This window comes from Phaethon lepturus, unplaced genomic scaffold, assembly GCF_000687285.1.
Source record: "Phaethon lepturus isolate BGI_N335 unplaced genomic scaffold, ASM68728v1 scaffold786, whole genome shotgun sequence".
NCBI lineage: Eukaryota > Metazoa > Chordata > Aves > Phaethontiformes > Phaethontidae > Phaethon > Phaethon lepturus.
In genome coordinates, this window is record NW_010548062.1 from 11341 (window position 1) to 36291 (window position 24951).

Here is a 24951-nt window from a genome sequence, read left to right on the forward strand (position 1 = left end):
TGGCCAGGACTGAAAGCTTTTTGCAGCACTCGCCTTCTCTTGGCAGGCCCTTCACCACCCCACTAACCCTGGGGCTCTGTGCTTGCTCTACTGTCTAACCCTCACCTACACCCTCTCAGCCTTGCCTGGAGCCCAGCTACAAAACAGACACCCACCACCTACAGCTCCAAACAGAAGTAGCCAGCACTGAAAGGCTTTGGTAGCCCTCACCTTCCCTTGGCAGCCCCTTCACAGCCAAACACTGGGGCTGTGCATTTGTCTTGCACATAACCATCACCTACACCATGATCACAACCCTAGGCAGAGTACAGGTCCATCACAAACTCCACCAGCGATGGCTCCCTAGAAAAAATGGCCAGGTCTGAAAGCTTTGGCAGCCCTCACCCTCCTTTGGCAGCTCCTTCACAGCCCCACAAATACTGGGTCTCTGCTGTCTCTCTTGCATCTATGGCTAATTCTCACCTTCACTCTAACCCTTAACAGACCCCAGCTCCAATAGAGTTGCTGCCAGCTACAGCTCCCATGAAAAAATGCCTGAGACTGAAAGCTTTTGGCTGCTTTCATGCTCCCTTGACTGTTCCTTCACAGAGCCACGAACACTGCGGCTCTGCTCCTTGTCCTGTACCTATGGCTAAGCTTTAGACTCAGACTAACTGTAATCAGAACCCAGGTATAAAGGGGGAAATGAAGCCCTAACACATGGCAGTACAAAAATTCCAAGAACTAACTTAATTAGAATTTTAATTCCATAACTTATAAGGAAGTATGATTTAATTTTGATGTTCATACTGCCAGTTCCTTCATCAGGGCATGTAAAAATTATTAATTTCTGGGCCTTTTGGGCAAATAAGTGTTTGCACCCTCTTAAGATCTAACATTCTTTCTGATAATTTCAAGGTTAGAAATAATATCTGCAATTCTAGTGTGAGCTCGAAAATGAGGAATTTCTTTTCCAGGAATTTTGACAGATATTCTGAAAAAAATGGGAAAAGTATGGTATGGCTTAAGCAATCAGAGCTTATAATTTTGCTAACCAAATAAACAGCCAATGCTGCAGTTTCATAAATTAAAGCATTCAGTTTGAAATCACCCTGGGACATATTTTTAAATCCATTAATTTAAATCTAATTCAAGCTATTATCTTCTTCAGAATTTACTTCAGCTGAAATTAAATTAGTTTAATTAAAATAGTACAACTTGTAATTGTTAGTGCTTTCATTGTAGTTTATAACTGATCACATAATTAGATGATGATAAGACAACAGGTCTGAATCTGCTTGCATGAATTCACAAAAGGTGCATTGGTAGTGAAATGAATGGAACAGATCTCCAGATAAAAAGGTATGTTTACTCTTGCATGGGTTGTGCATATATGCTGTACCTCAAAACCAGCCTTTTTCACTACTTTTGAAAGATATGCAGATTGTACAGTAGGTATTTCGCCTTTCTAACGTACCACACTAGGGTTTTAGATCCTTTTTTTAAAAGACTTTGAAGATTTGTCTCACAAGGCTTTTTACAACAGTAGAAGAACAAATCATTAAAGGTTAAATAAGAAGCTTTCCTAAATAAAGAATGAGCAATGTTCATAAATTATACTGTGATATGTGGATTATCAGGCAAGGAAAAAAAAAAGTTTACCCAAATGAAGTAGATGACATATCTATTAATTGCAGACCCTCTGGTGAACTGGTGAAAAGTGGTGAAATTAGAGATCAGTAGTCAAAAGGGCACAAATTAGTAGTCAGTCTAACAGATGAACCAACCTGGAAAAATGCAATTTTGTGCAGTTGCTCAGAGATCAATACACCAAAATTAGTCGAAGTTCAATGCCTAATAATGATGTCTAATAAATTCACAGTAAAAGTTCCAAGGTCACATCAGTGTTTCTTGAAATCCTGCCTCTAAATCACTTGGCTTTGTTATCTAGTTTTTCTTTTCCCATACTACTATCCAGCCACTTTATACATCAAAGTGTATACTATTAGCATGAGTTGGGTTTTTTTTTTGTCATTCCTAAAGAATACTGTGAAAATAAAAAATCCAAACTTAAATCAAACTGGAACCTTATTTATTTTGTCTCAAACTGCTGTACTTTATAAGATCCACTACTACTTACGTATCTGAAGTATGATTTGTTTCACAACAGCTTCTATATCTACAAATGTGGAAACCACCTATGGTTTTGCATTAAGAAATCTACTGGTCAATGAGCAATCAGCAAAGAAGTAACAGTTCATGGTAACTCTTTCTTTCTGACCCTAACTGTCAATATTAATCCACGGCTAAGAAACTACAACACAACTCCAAATGAAAGAGCCTATATTTCAAATATAAAATTATATTTAATAATTTGTGCAGATGTTTGGTCTATAGATGAAAACAGTTTCAGAATAAATACTTACATCTCGCTCATAAATGCTCCAATGAAAATAAAAATTTATCTGAGACATGCCCTGAGCTATCTAGACTTCTTAATAGTGCAAACAATGTTGCAGTGATGCCTGGTTTCACCCTGGCTTTTGCAAAAGAAACACAGCAACTGCCCACAGAGCTCCTAAATGGCTGACACACCACAGCAAAATGTGCACTACAGCAGTTTTTGTAGCTTTGCCAAGTTCCTCTCCATCCACTGGATATTGAGCTGAATTGTGTCAATTGCCTCTTTTACACAACGCAGTTGAGAACTCTCCTCTGATTTTGACTCAAAAAATGACTTCACCTGCATAGCAAGAGAAAAGAAAGAAAAAGAAAATTTTAATTAAAATCAATACTGGCCACACAAATAGTTTCAGAAGCAAAGGCTACACATATATTGCAGGAAATCCATTCCTGAGAATCATTTGTATCGATGCAATAAGCAAACCTCTCAAAGGAGTTCTCAAAATGCAATGAAAGCATTTTTCATGGGAACTGCAGCAATAACTAATTTGGTTTCAAGAAATTATTTCACCAATAAACAGACATTCACTTATCATATTCATCACAGAGCAATGGCAGAGCACTCAAAGTTCTGGAAAACGAGTCTGTTCTGTGACAAAGAACTCATTGTTGCAAGCAGCTCCAGAATGACCTCTACAGCCACTCATCATTCTAATTGTCAGTGGTAACACTTAAAATACTACAGACCAAACCACAAACAACTATCTTTACCAAATTACCTGAATGAAAACATTAGACTAAACCATAAACCATTCTTGACACATTAACTTCAAGGACTTGTCGAGGAAGACAGAGTTTTCTAATGGCTATTAACTGGCTCTTAACTGATACTCAACCTCCACAACATCTCCTTGGGATTGTTGACAGCAAAAGTAACATAAAGTAATTTTTATAGCACTCCATCACATTCCAGAGATGCAGAAAGCATATCTTGTTTACAAAATCAAGACCAAAATTCTATCTAGACCAAATCATTATTTTGAGAGACAGTGTGTTCCAGTGAACAGGAAAACAAAACAGTATAAACAGATAACTGGGTTCAACTCTATACACAACTCTGCCACTGACTCCCTATGTAATCTTCAAAATGTTTATGTGTATATTTGCTGTGTGTGAAATAGGGATAGCAATAGATGTATATCCTTGCAAAAGGGCCTCAAGGACAGAAATAACATCTGTTTTCCTCATCCCTCAATTAATTGAAAACAGCATTGGCACTAGAAAATATTCCTTTCTGGTAGATTAAACCACCAACCTCAAGTAGATGTGCCTTTGTTGCAAACTGAGAAGTTGACCAACTAATGATATTCTGGATAGTATATGAGCCTAGGTGAAACCTGAAATACAAACAAAGAAGTTATTTTTAACTAGGAGCCACTTTAAGATGCAGGTTCAGTACAGGTACACATTCTTATTTCTACTTTTTTGTTTTAGTAGTTGGAAATCATTAAAAGCACTTAAATTCAAGTTTACATATCTCATTTTTCAAGAGAGCTAAAAGGCCTTATAAGTCCAAGCCTCTAGTTCTCTAATCCCTCTAAAAATTGAACTTCAGAGCAAAAGAAATGGAAAATTTTCAAACTTCTGTCACAGCTCAAATAGGAAAGAACTGAAGATACCACATACTGAATACCAAGACCTATGTTTGCGGTATGTATTCCAAAACTTTACAGTAATTGAATTTGCAACCTGATTTAATTTCAAGAAAAGTAATTTTGTAACATTCGTTATTAATAGCTTGCTAGAGCAGAAATTTTCATCCAGGAGAAGCTATTTTAGCATTTGCAATGTGAAACAGTTCCAAATAAAAGCTAGGATTTAGAAATACAGTTTTCAATGTACTGTTAGCTTGTTGAAAACCTGCAGGCCAGTCATCCTCCTGGGTACCCTGCAAGGCCAGTTAAGGACAACATGAATTTCTAAAGCAAGTGGGATTTTTGGGTTATGAGGTTTTCGGATTGCTGTAAAAAGGCAAAAAAAAAAAAAAAAAAGCTGAATGAATTCCCTGTGTCTGCTTTTAAATGCATTTGACCCAGCATGGCTTCAACAAGGGCAAGTCCTGCCTGACCAACCTGGTGGCCTTCTGGCCTTCTACGATGGAGTGACCACATCAGAGGACAAGGGAAGAGCTATGGATGTCATCTATCTGGACTTCTGTAAGGTCTTTGACATGGTCCCCCACAACATCCTTCTCTCATAATTGGAGAGATATGGATTTGTGGGTGGACTGTTGGGTGGATGAGGAATGGGCTGGATGGCCACATCCAGAGGGTAGCGGTCAATGGCTCAATGTCCAGATGGAGATGGGTGATGAGCAGTGTCCCTTAGGGGTCTGTACTGGGACAAGTACTCTTTAATATCTTCATAAGTGCATTCTCAGCAAGTTTGCAGATGACATCAAGCTGAGTGGTGTGGTTAACACACCTGAGGGATGAGATGCCATCCAGAGGGATATGGACAAGCTCAAGGCATGTACCCATGTGAACCTTGTGAGGTTCAAGAAGGCCAAACGCAGGGTCCTGCACCTGGGTTGGGGCAATCCCCTGTATTAATACAGGCTGGGGGAGGAAGCACTTGAGAGAAGCCCTGCCAACAAAGACTTGGAGATACTGGTGGATGAAAAACTAGACATGAGCAGGCAATGTGTGCTTGCAGACCAGGCAGCCAATCGCATCCTGGGCTGCATCAAAAGAAGCGTGGCCAGCAGGTCAAGGGATATGACTCTGCTCCTCCACTCCATGCTGGCGAGATCCCAGCTGGAGTACTGCGTTCAGCTCTGAAGCCCACAACACAGAAAAGACATGGACCTGTTGGAGACAGTCCAGAGGAGGGCCACAAAAATGATCAGAGGGATAGAATACTTCTTCTTATGAAGAAAGGCTGAGAGAGTTGGGGTTGTTCAGCCTGGAGGAGAGAAGGCACCAGGGAGACCTTATTGCAGCCTTCCAGCACTTAAAAGGTGGCTAATAAGAAAGATAGGGACATACTTTTTAGCAGGGCCTGTTGCGATAGGACAAGGGGTAATGGTTTTAAACTAAAAGAGGGTAGGTTTAGACTTGATATAAGGAAGAAATTTTCCACAATGTGGGTGGTAAAACACTGGAAGAAGTTGCCCGGAGAGGTGGTAGATGCCCCATCCCTGGAAGCAGTCAAGGTCAGGTTGGACAGGGCTCTGAGCAACCTGATGTAGTTGAATATGTCCCTGCACATTGTAAGGGAGTTGGACTAGATGACCTTTATAGGTCCCTCTTCAACCCAAAGATTCTATGATCCACATAAATATCCTGTATATGCAGCAATCATCTTTGAGACAGCATCCTTTTAACATAAAGTCAGATCAAGATTTTTTAGAATTACTGTAATCCTCTAGGAGGCTCCAAAGTCCCATTAAGTACTGGTGAGACTTTATGTTCCACGTTATTTTTGTAAAATCAGATTTTAAAAAAGGCTTTACAATTTTAATACGTATCTTCTTATATGAATCCAAGTATTTATTATCTTGTTCTTGAAAGAAACAAACAGGTGTTTTTGCCACTGTGAGTGTGAAGTTTCAACTACATCAAAAGCCTTACTTTTGTGTAAGCTTTTCCCAGTTCTCTTTGACAAAGTCCCAGGCCAGCAAATATCCAGGCAAACTCTGGCTAACAGTTGCTATGATATGTGAAAGCTCCTGTGCCCTGATGACTTCTCCTTCAAGGCTGTTCTGCATTAACCTAAAAGACAAAGCATATGAAAAGGGACAGGAAAAAAACATCTATTCATATCTTTACATGATTCTTCTGATACTCCTGAATTAGACTGAAAAGATGGAATAGATCAAACAACAAGCAACTTCTGGCATATGGAACACACCAATGCTCCATTTTATAGCCACTGTACTTTGTTTCAGTTTCCAAGTAATAGAGTGACCTTAGGCTCTAAACCAAATACCTGAATTTTCCTTGCTGTTGGAAAAGATGAAATAAATTCTAACAACTTGTAAAAGAAAACATAATACATTGAAAAGTTCAGAGAGGAAAGGTGTAACAAGAATCACTCAGCAGGACAACCTTGGTGTCCTCCATGCATTACTGAGATTTGGTGTATAGGATAGTGTTGGAGCAAAATGTAAGGTCAAAATTTCACCCAAAGAAAAAAAGAAAAAGAAAGAAAGAAAGAATGAAAGAAAAATGTAATCAAAAAAACCCACCAACCAGTTATTGTCTTCGTTATAAAGATACAATTTTTTAAGACTCCATAGAACAATCTGCGATTCTTGTTACCTTTATCACAAAATCTGCAGTTTTGTGTTACCAGTAGTGCAAAGCCTTTAAGTTCAATTGTCTTCTCTTTATGCATACTCAGAATTTGGCCTTTTGAGCTACACTGTTATGTAAATTATTTTTAAGTGAAAAATGTCAGGTTCATCATGTTTATGGAAGCCTGTACAAAACATGTGGATAGATTTTCTTTAACAATCAGAATTTTTTGTCAACAGTACAAAAAAGCAATACAATTTTTCAAGGAAGATTTTAATGCTTTTAATTTACACAGCATATAACTTTTTGGCTCCTTCATACCAGATCATCTTTCTGACATCTTCTGTGCTGGCCAAGGCTTCAATCATTTTGCTTTTCTCTGCTTCAGAAATTGAAGAGGAGTACATCTTTAGAAGGAATTCCCAGCCATCACTAGATTTGGCTCCAGCTCCAAATACGGCTTTCATAACATCACTAGGCAGACTACAAGATAAAACAAAACCAACAACAGACAGACAAACAAAAAGGGGACATAAAAATCCTCATCCAAGAAAAGAAGGAATTTGCAAAGTGAAAAGATTAGCTTGAAAGAGATCCTCTCTTTTGAGCAACTTAATTCTGTAGCAGTCCTAAGTTCGCTGGACTGAATTCATGCCAGTCTAATACTTTAAGTCACTGGGAAAAAGCAAAATCATATTAGTCACGTGAAAGCACAGTCAACTGTACAAAAATTGTAGTAATTTTCTCTGTCTCAAAATGCACATGAATCCAGAGCAGAATGAATCCTGCAAGATAAAAAGCTATGCTTTGATGTTGCTACTAATTAATCCTCCTTGAGCATGCAGCTTAGGAAATAGAGATGGAAGCACTTTGTGGCTGGTTTTGCAGTCACACTTAATGAGACTGCAGACAGCACAGTTCTCCCTCTCACCTTAAAACAGCAATTCCTTCGACATGAACACTGAAAGAATGAAGTACTTCATCAATATTCAGTTGTTGGTGGTGGTGTGGGTTTTTTTTTTTTTTGTTGTTTGTTTTGTTTGTTGTTTCATTTCCCCAAAACAATGGTGGCAAGGTATCAGGAAAACAGTTAGATAAAAGAAATGGAAGCCCAGTTTTTGTGGTACCTCATTGTTCCATTAGACTTCATCCACTTTTCAAACATCTCTGTGGCAGTTGTTCTACAATTTCTCATATCATGGGTGCAGGCAAAAGCTAGCAGTGTTGACCGGAGCTCTCGTTCAGACAGGGTTCCATCATCTGTCCAACGCTGTTGATCAATCTTATCACCAAGCAGGTACTCTATTCTATGCTAAAGGAGGAAAAAGTATTACCAATAGCTAATTTTCCCCAAGATGATTTTCTATATACAAAGTTAGTTTAAAAGAAGAGAAAAAGTTAAGTTCTAGAACTGTGGAAGTTAAGCGTAATAGTTTTTCATCTACCTATTCAAATTTATATATGCAATTTCTTATCTGTATGAATAAATATCAGATACCACACAGATCTGAAAGAATGGGCCAGGTTTACATCTTAAATTGCACATGGAAACTGAAGACTACTCTTCGAGCTACAATTCAGACTTCATAGAATCATAGAAGGATGGAATAGTTTGGGTTGGAAGAGACCTTAAAAATCATCTAGTTCCGCCCCCCCTGCCATGGGCAAGGACCCCTTCCACTAGATCAGGTTGTTCAAAGCCCCATCCAACCTGGCCTTGAACACTTCCAGGGATGAGGCATCCACAATTTCTCTTGGCAACCTGTTCCACTGTCTCGCCACCCTCACAGTGAAGAATTTCCTCCTTACATCTAATCTCAATTTACACTCTCAATTTAAAGCCATTATCCCTTGTCCTATCACTACATGCCCTTGTAAAAAGTACCTCTCCAGCTTTCTTGTAGGCCCCCTTCAGGTACTGGAAGGCTGCTATAAGGTCTCCCTGGAGCCTTCTCTTCTCCAGGCTGAACAGCCCCAACTCTCTCAGCCTGTCTTCATAGGAGAGGTGCTCCATCCCTCTGATAATTTTTGTGGCCCTCCTCTGGACTTGCTCCAACAGGTCCATGTCCTTCTTATGTTGGGGGCCCCAGAGCTGAATGCAGTACTTGAGATGGGGTCTCATGAGAGTGGACTAGAGGGGGAGAATCACCTCCCTCAACCTGCTGCTCACAGACTTGTAGTCAGTTGAGGTAGCAAGCTGAATACATACAACTTCTACGTGTTCAACTGCTTTCAACTCCATCAAGTGACAGTTAATACATCTTAGTTTAGCACAAACAAACCAACCAACCAAGCTTTATCTATAGGCTGAACACCCGTCACATTTGTAGTTTTATAGCTTGCCAAAACTACAGCTAGGTGACTGATCAGCTACCACATGTCACCTGAAACACTTGAACTTAAACCTTATAGACACTGCATTGCAAACCATAGCTTGCGCTGTTTATCAGAGCAGATCTGTAAAACCTTTGAATAAATACTAAATAGGGAGAATTATCATAGTAGTGTTTTTTTGTTTCTTATAAGTTTCCCTAAGCACTCACTAGTTACCCTTACCTAGTATAAAGAAAAACATCTGCTTTTAGACTAAATCCCTTTGCTGATGTTCTACAATGTAAAGCAGTGAGGATCATTTTAAACCTGTAGATGAATAAAGAGAGGCTTCATAACAAGAAGGTAAACGGAGAAATGAAAGACATTTCCTCAGCAAGAACTGAGGCTACGATGTTGATTTCATTGCTAAGTCTGTAGCATTGTATCATGTTAATCTATCACACAGCTAGAATGGGAGAGTGACAACTACGCATGTGTTCCTATTTTTACAGAAACTAATTTTGGTTTTTCCACTGTCTTTTTACAAAGCAATTAGATCTATGAACTCCATCCACTCTAATAATTTTGGAAATAGCTTTTCTGTACTAGAAAAATGTCATGGATCCTGTTTAATTACATATCTGTACTACATTGACCTTTATAGCCGCTAGAGCAAATCCCCAGGCACCATTGTATTCCCATTGCATTACAATCCGTACAAAACATTGCGGGGGCAAGGTGGCGTGATAAGGGAGGAGAGAGGGCAGGGGGTGTGTGTGTGAGGCAGTTGTTCAAAAAAATTTAGCATTTCAGTTAGAGATCATTACTACTTAAAAAAGGCAAGCAAGACCAGCAACTGTCTAGAATCCCCATCCAGCTTAGTGAGATTACTGAAATGTTTATTGTTTGTCACACTTAAAATGATAATGTAACTAAAAGAAAACTAAGACTTACCATAACTCGTGCTGCCAGTTGTTGTTCACCCTTTTTCTCTAAAAGGCTGTATATAAGACTCAGCTGAAACAAAGCTTGAGTGAGTGGTGCAGTGCTGCTCTCTTTGTTAAGGTAATCAATCAGCTCAAAGGCCTTTTCCAGAGACTCTTTTCCTAGACTATAGGTCAATGAATACAAACATTAAAATGGCTTCCAAAACAAAAGCACTCCCTGAAACAGTATCAGAAGTGATGCTCTCCATTACATTAACAGAGGGAGAGGTGAATAGAGGGAGCAACATGAGAAACACTTTAGATGTAGAGATTCTTATATTATAACACTAGTAAGATAGCAACAAAGCAACAATAGCCAATAACATACCTTCAATTAACAACAATGAAATGGGTAAGGAACTGTGACAATGATGTCTGAAAATATTTATCATAAATGAAGGTACTCAGATACAGGAAGCAGCTGTCAAAGATGCCATCCAGAATGCTCAGCCTCACCTGCTCTGACAAGTAGTGGTGAAAGACAAGAGAGGGAGCCAGTAAAAATTTAAGAGGCAAACAGCTTACTTCTCTAAAGTGGAGCACTCATTGACAGAGTACAGGAAAACAGTCGGCTAGGCAGATTATCAGACACTAAATAAAAGTGTCTTCCAGAAATGGAAGCTATCATGCGGCTCTGTGATGCAAATTAATGGATGCTGCTCTAAAGAGCAGAGAGATAATATCTAACACCAATATGGAAGCATCAGTGAAATAAATAAAAAAAAATTATTAGTGAATGGTGAACAGTTTCAATAAGATAATAAAGACTGAATTATAGTTTCTCTGAAGCAGTCTTCTCTAGAATCTAAGTCTGATTTTTGACTGGGAAAAAGTTTAAAAACTTTAAATACATATTAACTATGTTTTCCCACATGAAAGTCTTACCCTGCAAGGTTGAAGATACTGTTGATCAAGTTGGCTCTGTCCTTAGGACTCAAAGCAGTGTGGTTTTTTTTCAACAGATCAATCAGTGTTTTCCAGTCTTCATCATAGTGTACTATGTAATAGCCGTTCATGTCCACATTGAATTTTATCCATTCCACCTCTTCTGGAAGTTCAATTACAGCTAATGGGCAGACAATCAGTTAGCAGCAGAAACAAACATTTAGCAACTTTCTTTCAAATTCATTCAAATCCATTCAAATCCAAATCTATGAAGTAGATTGGTTCCAGGGAGTCAATAAATCCTTTTCCACTCACTAGTTCCCCCTACTTTGAAGAATGAATAGCCAGTACAAAGGTGCCACGAGAAGGCTACAAAATTCCAGGTTGTATTTCTTCCTCTGTCTTCCTATATCTGATTAAATGAACAGTATCACAGTCTGTCCTGAGTTTTATCTATGCAGCTGAAACAAAGGTCCGAAACAAGGAAGAAGGTTTTAACATGTAAAATCAATCAGATGTGAGTTTTGTAAATTTCCTTTTGTATGTGGGGATTGTGTAAGATAAGCTACTGTGGACAACTTCTTTTATCTTAACCAAGTAACTGGCAGGAACTGATAAGAACCAGCACAATGTTAAAATACAAGCTAAGCAAGTAGAAAAGAGTTCCTCTGGAGGACAGACAAGTTAATGGGACCAAGTACTGCAAAAACCCACCAGAGACCACCAGAGGACCACTGACTCATCTAACAGTGCATGCATCAGGGACATTTGAGTATGTTAAACATTTCTCGGAAATGTCATGAATATGCTAACAATTGCAATGAATATGAATGTATGTACTCTTATATAATTCAGATGCTGGTAACACGAGGCACGCATGTTAGGAGGAGATATCTCCCATGTGTCCGGCGCTGTAATAAAGATGTTTGCTTAATAACACTTTGATGTTATTAAGTTTGAATTTCTTAAATTTGAATTTCTTTGAATCATAGTTAATTACTTAGTGTAGTAATTTTTCTCCTTCTGTCCAATCCTCCTTTAAACAACCTCATCTCCTCTCTGCTCACTTTCATCTCTCTCTCTCTCTAAGAGCAGTTAACAGACTGAAATGGAGAAACAGAGAAATGGAGATGGCATTAAGTAGATGAATGGCCACACTCTAGTTTCAAAGTCAGCTAGATATGAAAGACTTTGAGAAAAGTTCTGCAGTTGATTCTGTAACTACTGCCAGAAAGATCAATTTGCATAGCACCTACAATGCCTCTGAAATTTAGCGAATATTCTACCCCAATCTCTGCTACTCTCATATCCTCCACATCCAAGTTTCTATAGTGAGTGAGGAATTAGTATGATGAACATGAGACCACCAGCAGGGCCATTTAAGGTGAAACAAAAAATGATGAAATCAGGACACCTATTAATTCTAGTAAGATCAATAACTCATTCAATTAAACAGTTTTGTTCTTCTATTGTGAAAATTCACTTTTTTTTTTCTAAAACTCCATCTCAAATTTTAAAGGCCAGGAATAACTTGAAGGCTTTGTAAAACCAATGTCAGAATGCCATAAATAAAATTATTTACTTTAATTACAGTACTTGTAAAGTCATTTTGGAGGCGTGGCAGTCCATGAAAGTCAGTAAATGGTAAAAATGTCAAGATCAGCTCTAAGAATTTGATTTTAAACTTGTATAGTTTTATTTCAAAAAGTAGAGGTGTGAGATATGTTTATGAATTGAAAATAATTGCCAGTTAAATGCACTTAATAACAACTTCAATGGGGGAGAAGAAAATGCATCAGCAGACGTAAGACAATGAGTCAAATCAGCTTCAATAAAATGCAAAAACCTATTCATGTCAGTGGAGAGAGATAGCTAAAGCGATTTTAGCAGAATACTATATAGAAGTGTATAGTAACTATTCACTTAGTAAGGCAAAAAACAGGTCTGAATGAAAAAAAACCCCACACCATAAACCAACAATTTAGGATTCAAACTAGCCACTGCTGCAAAAGCAGAGAGTTTATGGAAAAGATCTAAGGGTTTCAAGATCTACAACAGCATTCTCAAAAACTTAATCTGTTCCAGATGCAATATTTTCTTATACTATTAGAGAAAATAAATATCTCAGTGGAAAGTGACTTCCTCACATTTCAATACACTGGCAGAGCAACTCTCCCATTACTCACTCTCTAAAGGACATGCAGTTCGAGAGACTTTGTGCATGTACTGGGAAGAAAAGAGTACAGGCTTTTATAAAGTCCAGACCTGTGCTTCTGCCCCAGTTACTGCCATTTACTTGTATGTATAATGTTGTAGGAAACTAGCTCTCTAATGATGACACCATCAGTAGTACTTGGCTCCAGATTTTATACTACATAAGCCTTCATCTTCACATCTTATGTGCTAATAAAGTTCAGTAATATATAACACTTAAATAACTTGCTACTGAAGTTTTGAGTCACGTACCTGATTTTTGGTCCAGTAAATATGCTTTAGTACAATAGGTAAAGTTGCAGCTACTAGTTATGTAGGTGAGAGGAATATGCCACAGATAACTGCAAAGAAAGCAAATGTTTACTGACATATTATACACAAATTATTTGTCTTGAAAGTGTTGGGTTTTTTTTTTAGTTAAGCATTTTATTATATTAGTAGTATTAGAACCATGTTGATTCTGCAAGATGATGCAAAGGACTCAGTTCCTGTTAAGATTTCAAACAACTTAATAAAACCACCAAAATCTTAGAAGGATTCAAACTTATATATTTTGGTTACAAATACAGTAGGATTCATAATATAAGATGTATTTGCTGTAAATTAATTTTTACAATTAGCAACTGCCACATCTTTGCATCTCCACCATTTGCATATGTACTTCCTTTTAGTTTTTGCTACAATGGATATTGCCTCTCATATATTCAGCTATTTGCTGTCATGCATTAGTGTTGTCTTAAAATTTTTAAGCCAAGAAAGCTTTGATTCTACCTTTTCTACTTTCCTCTAACAAAGCTCAAGATGTACACTGAATTTTGGCAGCAAGGAGCAGAAGCTCTAAAGACATACACATCTGTAACTTCTACAAACTTCTCCAATCTGCCTGTCTTCAGCTTCTCGTTAACCACACAAAACTTTCTGAAATTAAAAGAAAACTTTACCTGTGAGATTTGCCTTTTTGTATTAAAAAATGTGAAGAGTTAATTCCACTATTTACCACAATTTATAATCTCAAGCTTAAAAGCCTCAGGAAAGGGTACAGTTAAGAAACTCAGCTTACAAAGGATGCCACAGAATTTTACCAGTTGCTTGGGTGGAAATAGACATGTAACCTCAGGCAGATATTAAATGTGTGAATTTCTGTGCCAAATTTCCTATTACTACCTGTCTTCAAAGAAAATACTAGAACCCCTGAATACAAAGGAGAAAGATATACAAGATACAAGAAAGATATCTGCAGGTAGATTTTCATGGATAAAAAGTATTAAGAAGGTAATAACCTTGCATCTGACGTCCAATTTTCTGGATCCATCCGATACAAAAATTTCTCTTGTTGTACAGAAATAATCTTGCCCTTTCGGATAACAGTGACTAAAGGAAATCCTTTATGCATAATCCAAGTTTTCATCAACTTTTTTACATCTAGTGTTCCATTGGTAATCTGTAAAAAACAATCATAACATAACAAGAAAAGAGCAAACAGTGAACATTTTTTAAACTTCCTCCTTACGAAGTAAGTACCATGATTCTCCATCTATAAACAATCACTTTAAAACTGAGCTTGTAAATTTTGTAAGCAACAATTTAGGGGAGCACGTGTTTTTTATTTTCTTAAGTTGAGGGAATCCTAGCCAAGAAGTGGAAAGACAAATTGGAAACATCAGTAGGTTGAAGTGGTATGTCATGCAAGTGGAGAAGAGAATATTACAGAAAAGAAAGTTATGGTAAACTGCCAAGATCGCCACATCCTTTCTCTTTCCTTATTGGTATTCTGATATTATGTGGGTGTTTCCGGTTAAAGATCTTATTTTAATTCTGAAATGAATATTAGAAATTGAATTAAAGTGACGGTGCACTTTAATGTACTTGTGCATTTATACCTCCCCCCCAAGCCCCCTTACCAGCTTTTGCATAGCTTAACCTCCAGCCTCTTCTAGTCTTTCAGGAACTGTTTGTACTACAATACCCCCACCGAGGGACAAGTACTTTTTAATGTCTACATATCACTGTTTCTTTATCATCAGAGATGATCACCCAATCTGAAAAAGACAATATGTCCCCTAACTTATGAAAATACATAATGAACATAAGGAAACTAATATACCATTATTCAAGTTACATTTAGCTTTTACCTATCTATACTGTGTCTTTCTCTAGTTTACCTCAACAGCACCTTACTGTCCACTTTTCTCTATTCAAGCCAACAATAACAGGTACAGTTTACACTCATGGGAAAATGCTATATTATTTATGTAGAGAATGACCATAAACTTTAAAAGGCGTTTCAATTCCATGGAAGCAATTCTCTATAAAAAGTTTACAATTTATAGAATTGTAATGTTCTATAAATGTACATATAAAATGTACATTTTTTTTTACTTTTGAAGCCACCAAGAAATCTGTAAGATCAATGCAGCCAGCAAAAAACACCCCAAACCAAACCCACCCCAAAGAACCCCAAACTCAAGATGAGAGGAATGTTAAGAGATCAGGAAACTAATTAAGTCTAGTATTTGCACCTTGTCAACTTGCCTATTTCCCATTTCAGTCTTTCTGTGCTAATACTGTGATCCACTTAAAGACTGTCAGAAAGATTTGTGTCTAATCTGTACAGAGATATGAGTAAATTTGAATTTTGCCCCATTGAAATAATTCTATTCTAAAATAGAACCCTCCCCATCACCTGAAATTAAACCAATTTGTTAGAAATTATAGGTTCATACTTTCATCATAGCAAAAAATTTATTGACTTTAATAGATTTTATTGACATATCTTCTTTGAACAGCAGCTCCTAATCCAATGAAAGCAACACATTAAAATTAATTCATCCTTCATCCTTCTAGGCAAGGTATACAAAATTTCCTTGCTGTGTTGCAGATTTTTCTTTTAATTCATACGCAGTTTTCTCATCTTCACTCCAGCTATGATTGTCAATTTCCACAGAGAAGGTTAAGCCTTCAGAAGTGGTTGTGCATTTTGCTGTGTGGCCAGCAAAAATTTATGCTCAAAGAAAAGGCCATTTTCACGGTTGGAATTTTCAAACACATTGAGCCTAGGGATAACTAATGGGAGCAAAAGGAAAAACAACCAGTCAATTTGCTGAATATCATAGATTTGTTTTTACCATTGCCATAAATACGGGAAACAACCAAAAAGGATACCAAAGATCTCAATACATGGTAATACTAATGATTTAATTGTCATAAGGGAGACTCAGTGAAATAGTTCACGTCTAAACTGGAGAAGAATCAAGAGATTCATAAATCTGCCATATCTCAGACAGAGATACAATGTCTTGTATTATGAAGATAAAAATTGAAAGAAACTTTTAGCAGATCTGGGCACTGGTTAGAGTCCAAGGGCACTAATGGTATCAGTCAGCTCAAAGATTAGATTTTGTGAGCTACTCAGATTCATTGAATTCTTATAGTTTTAATTAATTCAGATACGTATTGAGGGAAAATATTACTGAGTAAAGACTTTCCATCAAGTTCCTGGACTGGATGAAATTTTGATACCAAGCACAGAGAAAGTAATGAGAGATGCAGCCTGTCTAGATTTTATTGTTAACCAACAAAATCTGTCTGAAAATCTGAAAGTGAAAGACCATCCAAAAGCATGAGAAACCAAGAATTCAAGATACAAAAAGAAAAACATTAAGACAGAAAGAATACCAAAACAAAGGAAAATGGACACAGAGAGAGTACATTTCAGTAAATTCAGAGAGGCAACAGATGAAAATCACTGGAAAGAAAGTAGCACAGAAAATCTGGTACCTTCTTGGGGAAGCAAAATAAAAGCCTGAATGTAAACTAACTCATTGCAATACCAGACCAGCCTAGCCAAACCATAAGTTTTTGGAGAAAGGGAATATGAAAGTGTACAAAAGTGCAGGCTATGTGAAAACACAAAATTAACAGCTTTAACACTTACGTGCAAAAAAACCACAAAACAAACCAAAGACTCAGACACAAAATGAGGTGCAGCCAGAAACGGACACAGAGGAAAAGGCAAACATTTTAGGCAGCACAGGAAAACATCTAAAGAACCAGTTGGTGGGCTCCTCCACACAGAAGCGCAACTTCTGGCAGATAGTGCTGTTAAATACTTGGTGTCAGCAGGCATTTGGTAACTATTAAATTAGCACCAAATACAAAGGTTTGTTTCTCATTACAATATGAAATACACACTGAGTTCTGATGTTAGATGTTACTAAGTTGGTTGGATGTGATTCACTTAACTAATGCAGGTAGGTGAAGCAATCCCAGATTTGTTAACAATTACTTTTAACTCTCAAAAAGATGATGACTGAGGTTCAAAAAGACTGGAGAAAGAGCCTTGCTAGTTTGCAGAAAAGCTGAACTTGCCCTATGGTTACAATAAAAAAAAAGTTCTTTTCTGAGCCAGGGAGACAGTCTAAGCAAGTAACCTAAAGTTCTGAGAATTATTCTTTTACCAGGCCCTAGGAACAGTTAAACCCTGCATCTAGTAACAGTTAAGCCCTCATGTAATTACATGTGAGGCATGTGTGTGGTCTCCCTAGCCACTCTATGCAGACACTACCATCTCCCTGTGGTATGTTCTCTCTGTGTGCATGACTGAAGATGGTTTGTCAGGAGGCTCAATTTTGCAGAGGCTGAGAAGAAGAAAGTCTATTTTGCATTATAAGAATTGTCATAAGAGAGTCACAGTCTGTTATCAGTAATAATCCATCACTAGCTGGCAAACTAGTGACTGCATATTACTAAACATGCAAATTTACAGCCACCTGTGACAGCTGTAACCGTCAGCAGCCAACTAACAGTAGCTCCAGTTCTGCAGAAGTTCAAATATCATAACGTAGATGCCAAAGATTGAAACTAAAAATTTAGTTTCCTGCTTAGCACTCAGCTTCTGTGAGGAAATCTCACAATGTATTTCAGATTTTAATACATACCATGTGGTACACACACAGAGGGAAATCTGTTCCCTTCTACAACTACCTTAACATGCCCTGGGGATACTCAGTGGCTCGCTCTTGTTGGGATCACTCTCTCTCTTGCACTCTCACTCTCTCTCTTGCACTCTCACTCTCTCACACATACTCCCTTCTCCTTGCACACTCTCTTCCTTGCACTCTCCCTCCCACTCATGTCCTCTCTCTCTTGCACTCTTCTGACCCCACTCCTTCCTTGCTCCCTCTCCCTCATTCACACCCACCCCTGCCCTTGTTCACATCCAGCCTCTCTCCCCAGCCCTCCCCGGCTCTCACAGGATTGCTAACTCTCATCCCTGCTCTGTCCTGCCCTTCTCTTGCTTTCTTGCTCCCTCACTCTCTCGCTCCACACCTGCTTTAATCAGACACAGCCTTAGGCCTGCCTTACCTTTTCAGAGCTGCTGAACTATATCCCCTACAATCTGTTTTCCTACAATTCCAGCACCACTTGTTCAAGCAAAAGTTATCACTGAAAGTTACACTAGTAGACAGTATCCCAAGACCTCTAGAGAGGATAGATTCAGCTAGGCTGGATAAATGGGCCTAGGTCAGTTGAATGAGGTTTAATACGGCCAAGTGCTGGGTCCCGCACTTTGGTCACAACAACCCCATGCAATGCTACAGGCTTGGGGAAGAGTGGCTGGAAAGCTCCCCAGCAGAAAAGGACCTGGGGGTGCTGGTTGACAGCCAGCAGAACATTAGTCGGCAGTTTGCCCAGGTGGCCAAGAAGGCCAACAGCACCCTGGCCTGTATCAGAAATAGTGCAGCCAGCAGGAGCAGGGACGTGATCGTGCCCGTGTACTCAGCACTGGTGAGGCTGCACCTCAAAAACTATGTTCAGTTTGGGGCCCCTCACTACACGAAAGAGATAGAGGTGCTGGAGTGTGTCCAGAGAACAGCAACGAAGCTGGTGAGGAGTCTGGAGCACAAGTCTTATGAGTAACAGCTGCAGGAACTGGAACTGTTTAGTCTGGAGAACGAGAAGCTGAGGTGAGACCTTATCACTCTCTACAACTACCTGAAAGGAAGTTGTAGTGAGGTGGGTGTTGATCTCTTATCCCAGGTATCTAGCAATAGGATGAGAGGAAATGGCCTCAAGTTGTGCCAGGGAACGTTTAGTTTGGATATTACGAAAAATTTCTTTACTGAAAGAGTGGTCAGGCATTGGAACAAGTTGTCCAGGGAGGTAGTGGAGTCACCATCACTGGAAGTGTTCAAAAAAAGTGTAGATGTGGCACTTGGGGACACGGTTTAGTGGGCATGGTAGTGTTGGGTTGACGGTTGGACTTGATGATTTAGAGGTTCTTTCCAACCTTAATGATTTTATGATTCTTTGAAAGTAAAGTTTTGTCCTGTATTTAAGATGACTATTTTTATTCTGGTCTTAACACACTAACAATGCAACTCTAGAGATGATATGTGCATACTGATGTGTCCACACCTGTGGATATGCATGGTAGCGCACACCCATTTCCAGTGCTTTTTTAGGTTGATACTGAATAGAGTCCTAGAAGCTACAGGAATCTCCATCTGTATGACAGAACTTTGGACTATGATGACCAAGAATTTCAGAGTATTTACCTGCAGTCTATAATCTTATTTCTTTTGTAAACAAGGAAATAAATCAGAATTTACAACACATTAAGAGAAGTGAAAAAACAAGAAGAGTGTATCAAAGATGGGTACCTCATTCATGCTGTCCCACAAGTCATCACTCTGGGCAGATCCATAGTTGTGATTATGCAAGTATACCTCAATGCCAGCTTGGAAAACATCCTTAGTGAGATAGTGCTTCAGCATCAAAAGAAGTGAAGCCCCCTTTAGGGAGAAAAAAAAAGAAAAATAATTGGTAAATTGAAGTTATACAACTTGTTGAAGCATAGAAGCATATACTTTCACAGTACAAGAACAACTCGGAAGCTGGCAGATTTTATCCCAAATGATATCACTTGAATCATTACCTAAACACTCAGTTTCCCTGGAAAAGAATTTTTTTAATATTCCATAAACTCCCAATGCAGTTACAAAAAAGGCTAATACACCTTGGAATCTTTTCCCAGCTGCTTTGGAAAAAATATTTAATATATTCAAAGGCTCAAAATACAGTCACAAAACAGGCTACTAGGGCTTGACTTTTTTTTTCCAATTAACATAATCTCAAAAATATTGCCTTCTAACTAATAAGTGTCTACTGGCTGATGTATTTCCTTAGCAATATTCCTCTATACGGTACAGAACTGCACTTGTGAGACAGTGTTTAACAGTCACATGACTTGCAGTTATCTAAAAAACTAAAAATACAGGAAAAAGAGGAGATACACTTAGTAGGCTGGAACTGACTATAGAAGGACAAGTGCATTTTGACAGTGTTTAAATACAGCCATGTTTTGTTAAAAAAAGTAGTAACTGAGTAGTTCTAGTACCAAAGTGGCCATGAATGTGTAGAAAGAAAGGTGTTGGGTTTTGCTTTTTTTAAAAATAGCTGAAAGCCATTTTGTTTCCACAGCAGTGCTTCTATGTCACAGCCACAAATAAATAAATTGCCTGAGGACTTGCATACTGTACAACTGAATGCAGATGAGCAACTGTAGATCATGAAATGTTTAAAGGTGCACTTTATATTTTTGGTACTATTTCTAAGAAAAGATAAAAAATATTAAAAGGAAGATTTTTAACAAGAACATGTATGGTTCTTACATGTTACAAATTCAAGTTGTGGAATTTAAGTTAACATCTTGCCTGAAACTGAAGGCTGCCTGGTTAATCTAATTACTCATGATACTGCAGGAATACCCCTTACTATAGTTTTTAATAACATGGTCATAATGTCCTCTCTTGCATGCATCCATACTTAAGCTATAGCTCTACTATTTTCTTTTTCTTACTGTCATATCCTCCCAAACACTCTGGTATTGCAGGTAGGTTGTTGTCCCACCCTTGAGTGTTAGGTTTACTGATAGTCTGCAAAACAACCAGGCTAAAGATAATTTTATACAATAATTCCTATTGCAGACAGTAAAATGTAGAGGCCACCTACTAATTTGTGTCAGTTTGTAGTATAGTAAAACAAAGAAAGTTGTACAATTCAATAAAAGGCAACTCTTAGCTGATTAGGGACCATATTGCAAGTGTCTTCCCACTCAAATTGATAGCTGTGTTAGCTAAGATATAGGGCCAAGAGTAGTGGAATACAAGACTGCATGCATGAGTGATAAGCTATGCAATGTAAGCCTCTGAAACACAGAAAGCAGCCATGAAAAACCTGTTTCTGACAATGTAAGGGTAAAACTACTTTTGGCTAGCTCCTAAACTCAAAGGGTGTCGATTGCTACATTTCACTTCAGAAGGTGCACATACTTATTAGTAGCAATAAAGTAATTCTCCAACTATAATGCTTTACTAATTGACTGAAACTCCATCCCAATCACTTACAGAATATTTCCATTAAAATTATGTAGAGTTTTGATCAGGCAAAGACTGACAGAATTGCTATCTCTGAAGTTGGCTATAGACATGATCATGCATGAGGCACAGCTTCCAGAAGCTCACCAAATAGTTGAGACAGCAACTCTGAAGCATGAAACAAGAGCCATGCCTTTTGATAGATAGCTTAGGGAGACAAACCAAATCCCTTTCACAACCAAGGGAAGCAGAAAATTGCACATTTCTCTTGTTCTTGTTGCTCAGAAAACAGAGACAAAAATAAACAGAAGCACATCACTATCGTAGGTCCATTTGGTATCTCAGACTAACAAGGATGCCAGACAACACATGTTGACCAGTTGAGACTTGCAAAAAGAAATCAGAGGATACAAACCAAGACAGCTGTGGAAACTGCATTCCATTGAGCAGAGGAAGATGTAGTATTTGAGTATTTTGTAGTAAGCACTAGCTGTCCCCATGGTTCCTTATTAGATAAAAGTACAAGCATACACAGATTGGGGGTGGGGCGGGAATGACAGCTAATCCAAAAGATATAAAAGGCTTTCCTCCGATACTACCAAAATCATGGGACACAGCACCTAAAATCTGAGACAATAGGAGTAAAAGTTTGGAAAATACAGGTATTTGCTCTCTTATGCATTTTCAAGTTGAGGCACTGTGAAGCTTTAAAAACATAAACCTCACATACAACCCTCATTAGACATCAGAAATAATCAAGTTGCAGACAACTAGGATATGCAGTGAAATAATTTTACATTCCAGATGCAAGCTCCATCTCAGGAAGTCTCTAAAACACCGTTTTTTAAAAGCAAAGAGAGCATAGAAAGGACTGATTGCTTCAGTAAGTGCCTTGCTGCTACTCTTTTCGCGAGCACTTGTTACACTCTGCTATCAGAAAAAGAATATCTCTAACTGGTTATTTTATTGCACCTACTGGATCTCCTTTTACATCTTTAGGAGTATTTTACTTCATGCTGAAGCATGCACCAAGCAGAAAGATGTTAAGTAAGGACACAAACACACATACATAATCTCTTCCTAATTAAAAGCTATGCAGATGCTCAGAAACATTACCAAGAGATCCTGTATTGTTTGTGCTAGGTGTAAATTACCCCTACACAATAGTCAGTACATGCCTACTTACTTGTAATTCCACATTCATGTTTTCAATAGCTACTATAATATTTGGAAGTATTTGTAAAATTGTATGTCAAGTTACCTTGATATAAGAAAGTGTATCAAACATTTCTTCGATTTGCTCTGAAGACTGAACAGCAGAAGACACTGGATGTGAAGAATTCAAGGAATCCTTCATCATAGCCTTGAAAATCAAATTAAGGAAATCTTCATCCTAGAAGAGAAACATTTATAAGTGTCTGAGAAGTTAGGACATACATGGCAAGTAGAACAATAAAAGTTGTCTCTGCTTTGCTCTTGCAGTAACCTAAATCTCTGGTACTTTCTAAGTCTCCTAGGAAAAGTAGAGACAGACAAACATGGCTGGACTTTCTGTATAAAGATTTTAAGTTACAATTTGATATATAGACACCTACAGGTTTTAACACCTGCTATTCTGCACAGAATGCTTTAACCTATGCAAAACACAAAGACTGCATGTAAACTACTACCAAAACAAAATGAAACACCCACCCCCCAAAACCAACATACCCTTCCCAAAGTCCCCTGCCCAAAACCACTTCCAATATAATTAAAGTGCCAAAGTGGAGGAGATACAGTATAATCTCAATGGTGTCCAAAGTGAATTTCAATGTATGTCTCTAAGTATCAGTTGTTCATGGTCAGCATCAAAAAATATATCTTAGTGAAGGTAGAGTAAGTGTACTTACAGAAAGTACTTACTGAATGTAATTCTGGAAAAATCTCCTCCATGGCAAAGTACTCCATGAAAGTGGCAAATCCCTCATTCAGCCAGAGATCATTCCACCATTCCATAGTTACTAGATTGCCAAACCACTATGAAAGACCAAAAATGTCATTCTTTTTCAAAAATCAAATCAAATGAGTACAGTAACACTCTATCCATCCTCAGCTTTATCTTGTGGCAAAATGGATGAAGAGGCGGATGAAACATTCTATAAGTAACTGGCAGAAGTCTTGCAATCACTAGCCCTTGTTCTTGTAGGGGACTTCAATCTACCGGACATCTGCTGGAGTATAATACAGCATAGAGGAAACAGCCTAGGAGGTTCCTGGAGTGTGTCGGAGATAACTGCCTGACATAGCTGGAGAGTAAGCCTGCCAAGGGAGGTGCCTTGCTTGACCTGCTGTTTACAAACAGAGAAGGACTGCTGGGAGATGTGGTGGTCATGGGCTTAGTGACCATGACATGATAGAATTCTCGATTCTGAGTGAAGTAAAGAGGGGGGTCAGCAAAACTGCTACCATGGACTTCTGGGGGCAGACTTCAGCCTGTTCAGGTCATTGGTTGAGAGAGTCTCTTATGAGACAATCCTGAAGGGCAAAAGGGTCCAGGAAGGCTGGACAGTCTTCAAGAAGGAAATCTTGAAGGAGCAGGAGCACGTGGTCCCCATGTGCCGTAAGACGAGTTGGCAGGGAAGACGACCAGCCTGGCTGAGCAGCGAGCTTTTGCTGGGACTCAGGGAAAAGAAGAGAGTTTATCACCTTTGGAAGAAGGGGAAGGCAACTCAAGAAAACTACAAGGATCTTGTTAGGTCAAGCAGAGACAAAATTAGAAAGGCAAAAGCCCAGCTAGAGATCAATCTGGCCACGGTGGTAAAGGATAACAAAAAATGCTGTTACAAATATATTAACAACAAAAAGAGAGCCAAGGAGAATCTCCATCCCTTACTGGGTATGGTGGGGAACATTGTCACCAAGGATGAGGATAAGGCTGATGTACTTAATGCCTTCTTTGCCTCTGTCTTTCATAGCCAGACCAGGTATCCACAGGGTATTAAGCCCCCTGAGCTGGAAGACAGGGGTGGAGAGCAGAATAAACTCCCCATAATCCAGCAGGAAAGAGTTAATGGGCCCATTAAACCACCTGGATACCCATAAGTCTATGGGGTGTGATGGGATCCACCCAAGAGTACTGAGGGAGCTGGTGGAGGAGATTGCCAAGCCACTCCATCATTTATCAGCAGTCCTGGTTAACAGGGGAGATCCCAGATGATTGGAGGCTTGCCAATGTGACACCCATCTACAAGAAGGGCTGGGAGGAGGATCCCGGGAACTACAGGCCTGTCAGCCTGACCTCGGTAGCAGGGAGATTATAGAGTGGTTCATCTTGAGGGTGCTCACAGGGCATGTGCAGGACAACCAAGGGATCAGGCCCAGCCAGCACACGTTCATGAAAGGCAGGTCCTGCTTGACCAACCTGATCTCCTTCTATGACCAGGTGATCTGCCTAGTGGATGAGGGAAAGGTTATGGATGTTTACTCTAATAAAGCCTTTGACAGCATCTCCCACAG

General features: G+C 38.7%; 1 protein-coding gene across 1 annotated transcript; it reads right to left on the reverse strand.

Annotated features, from left to right (window-relative positions):
* Positions 1-2288: 2288 nt before the first annotated feature.
* On the reverse strand, positions 2289-23472 carry LOC104622895 (leucyl-cystinyl aminopeptidase-like; the record flags this gene model as incomplete). Its single annotated transcript, XM_010289816.1, has 12 exons — positions 2289-2722; positions 3698-3779; positions 6015-6155; positions 7002-7163; positions 7808-7992; positions 9948-10104; positions 10865-11045; positions 13331-13419; positions 14359-14519; positions 19741-19872; positions 22718-22849; positions 23359-23472. Coding segments are annotated over 12 exons (1668 nt in total), but the record flags the coding sequence as incomplete, so codon positions are not given.
* Between the last annotated feature and the right edge of the window lie 1479 nt (positions 23473-24951).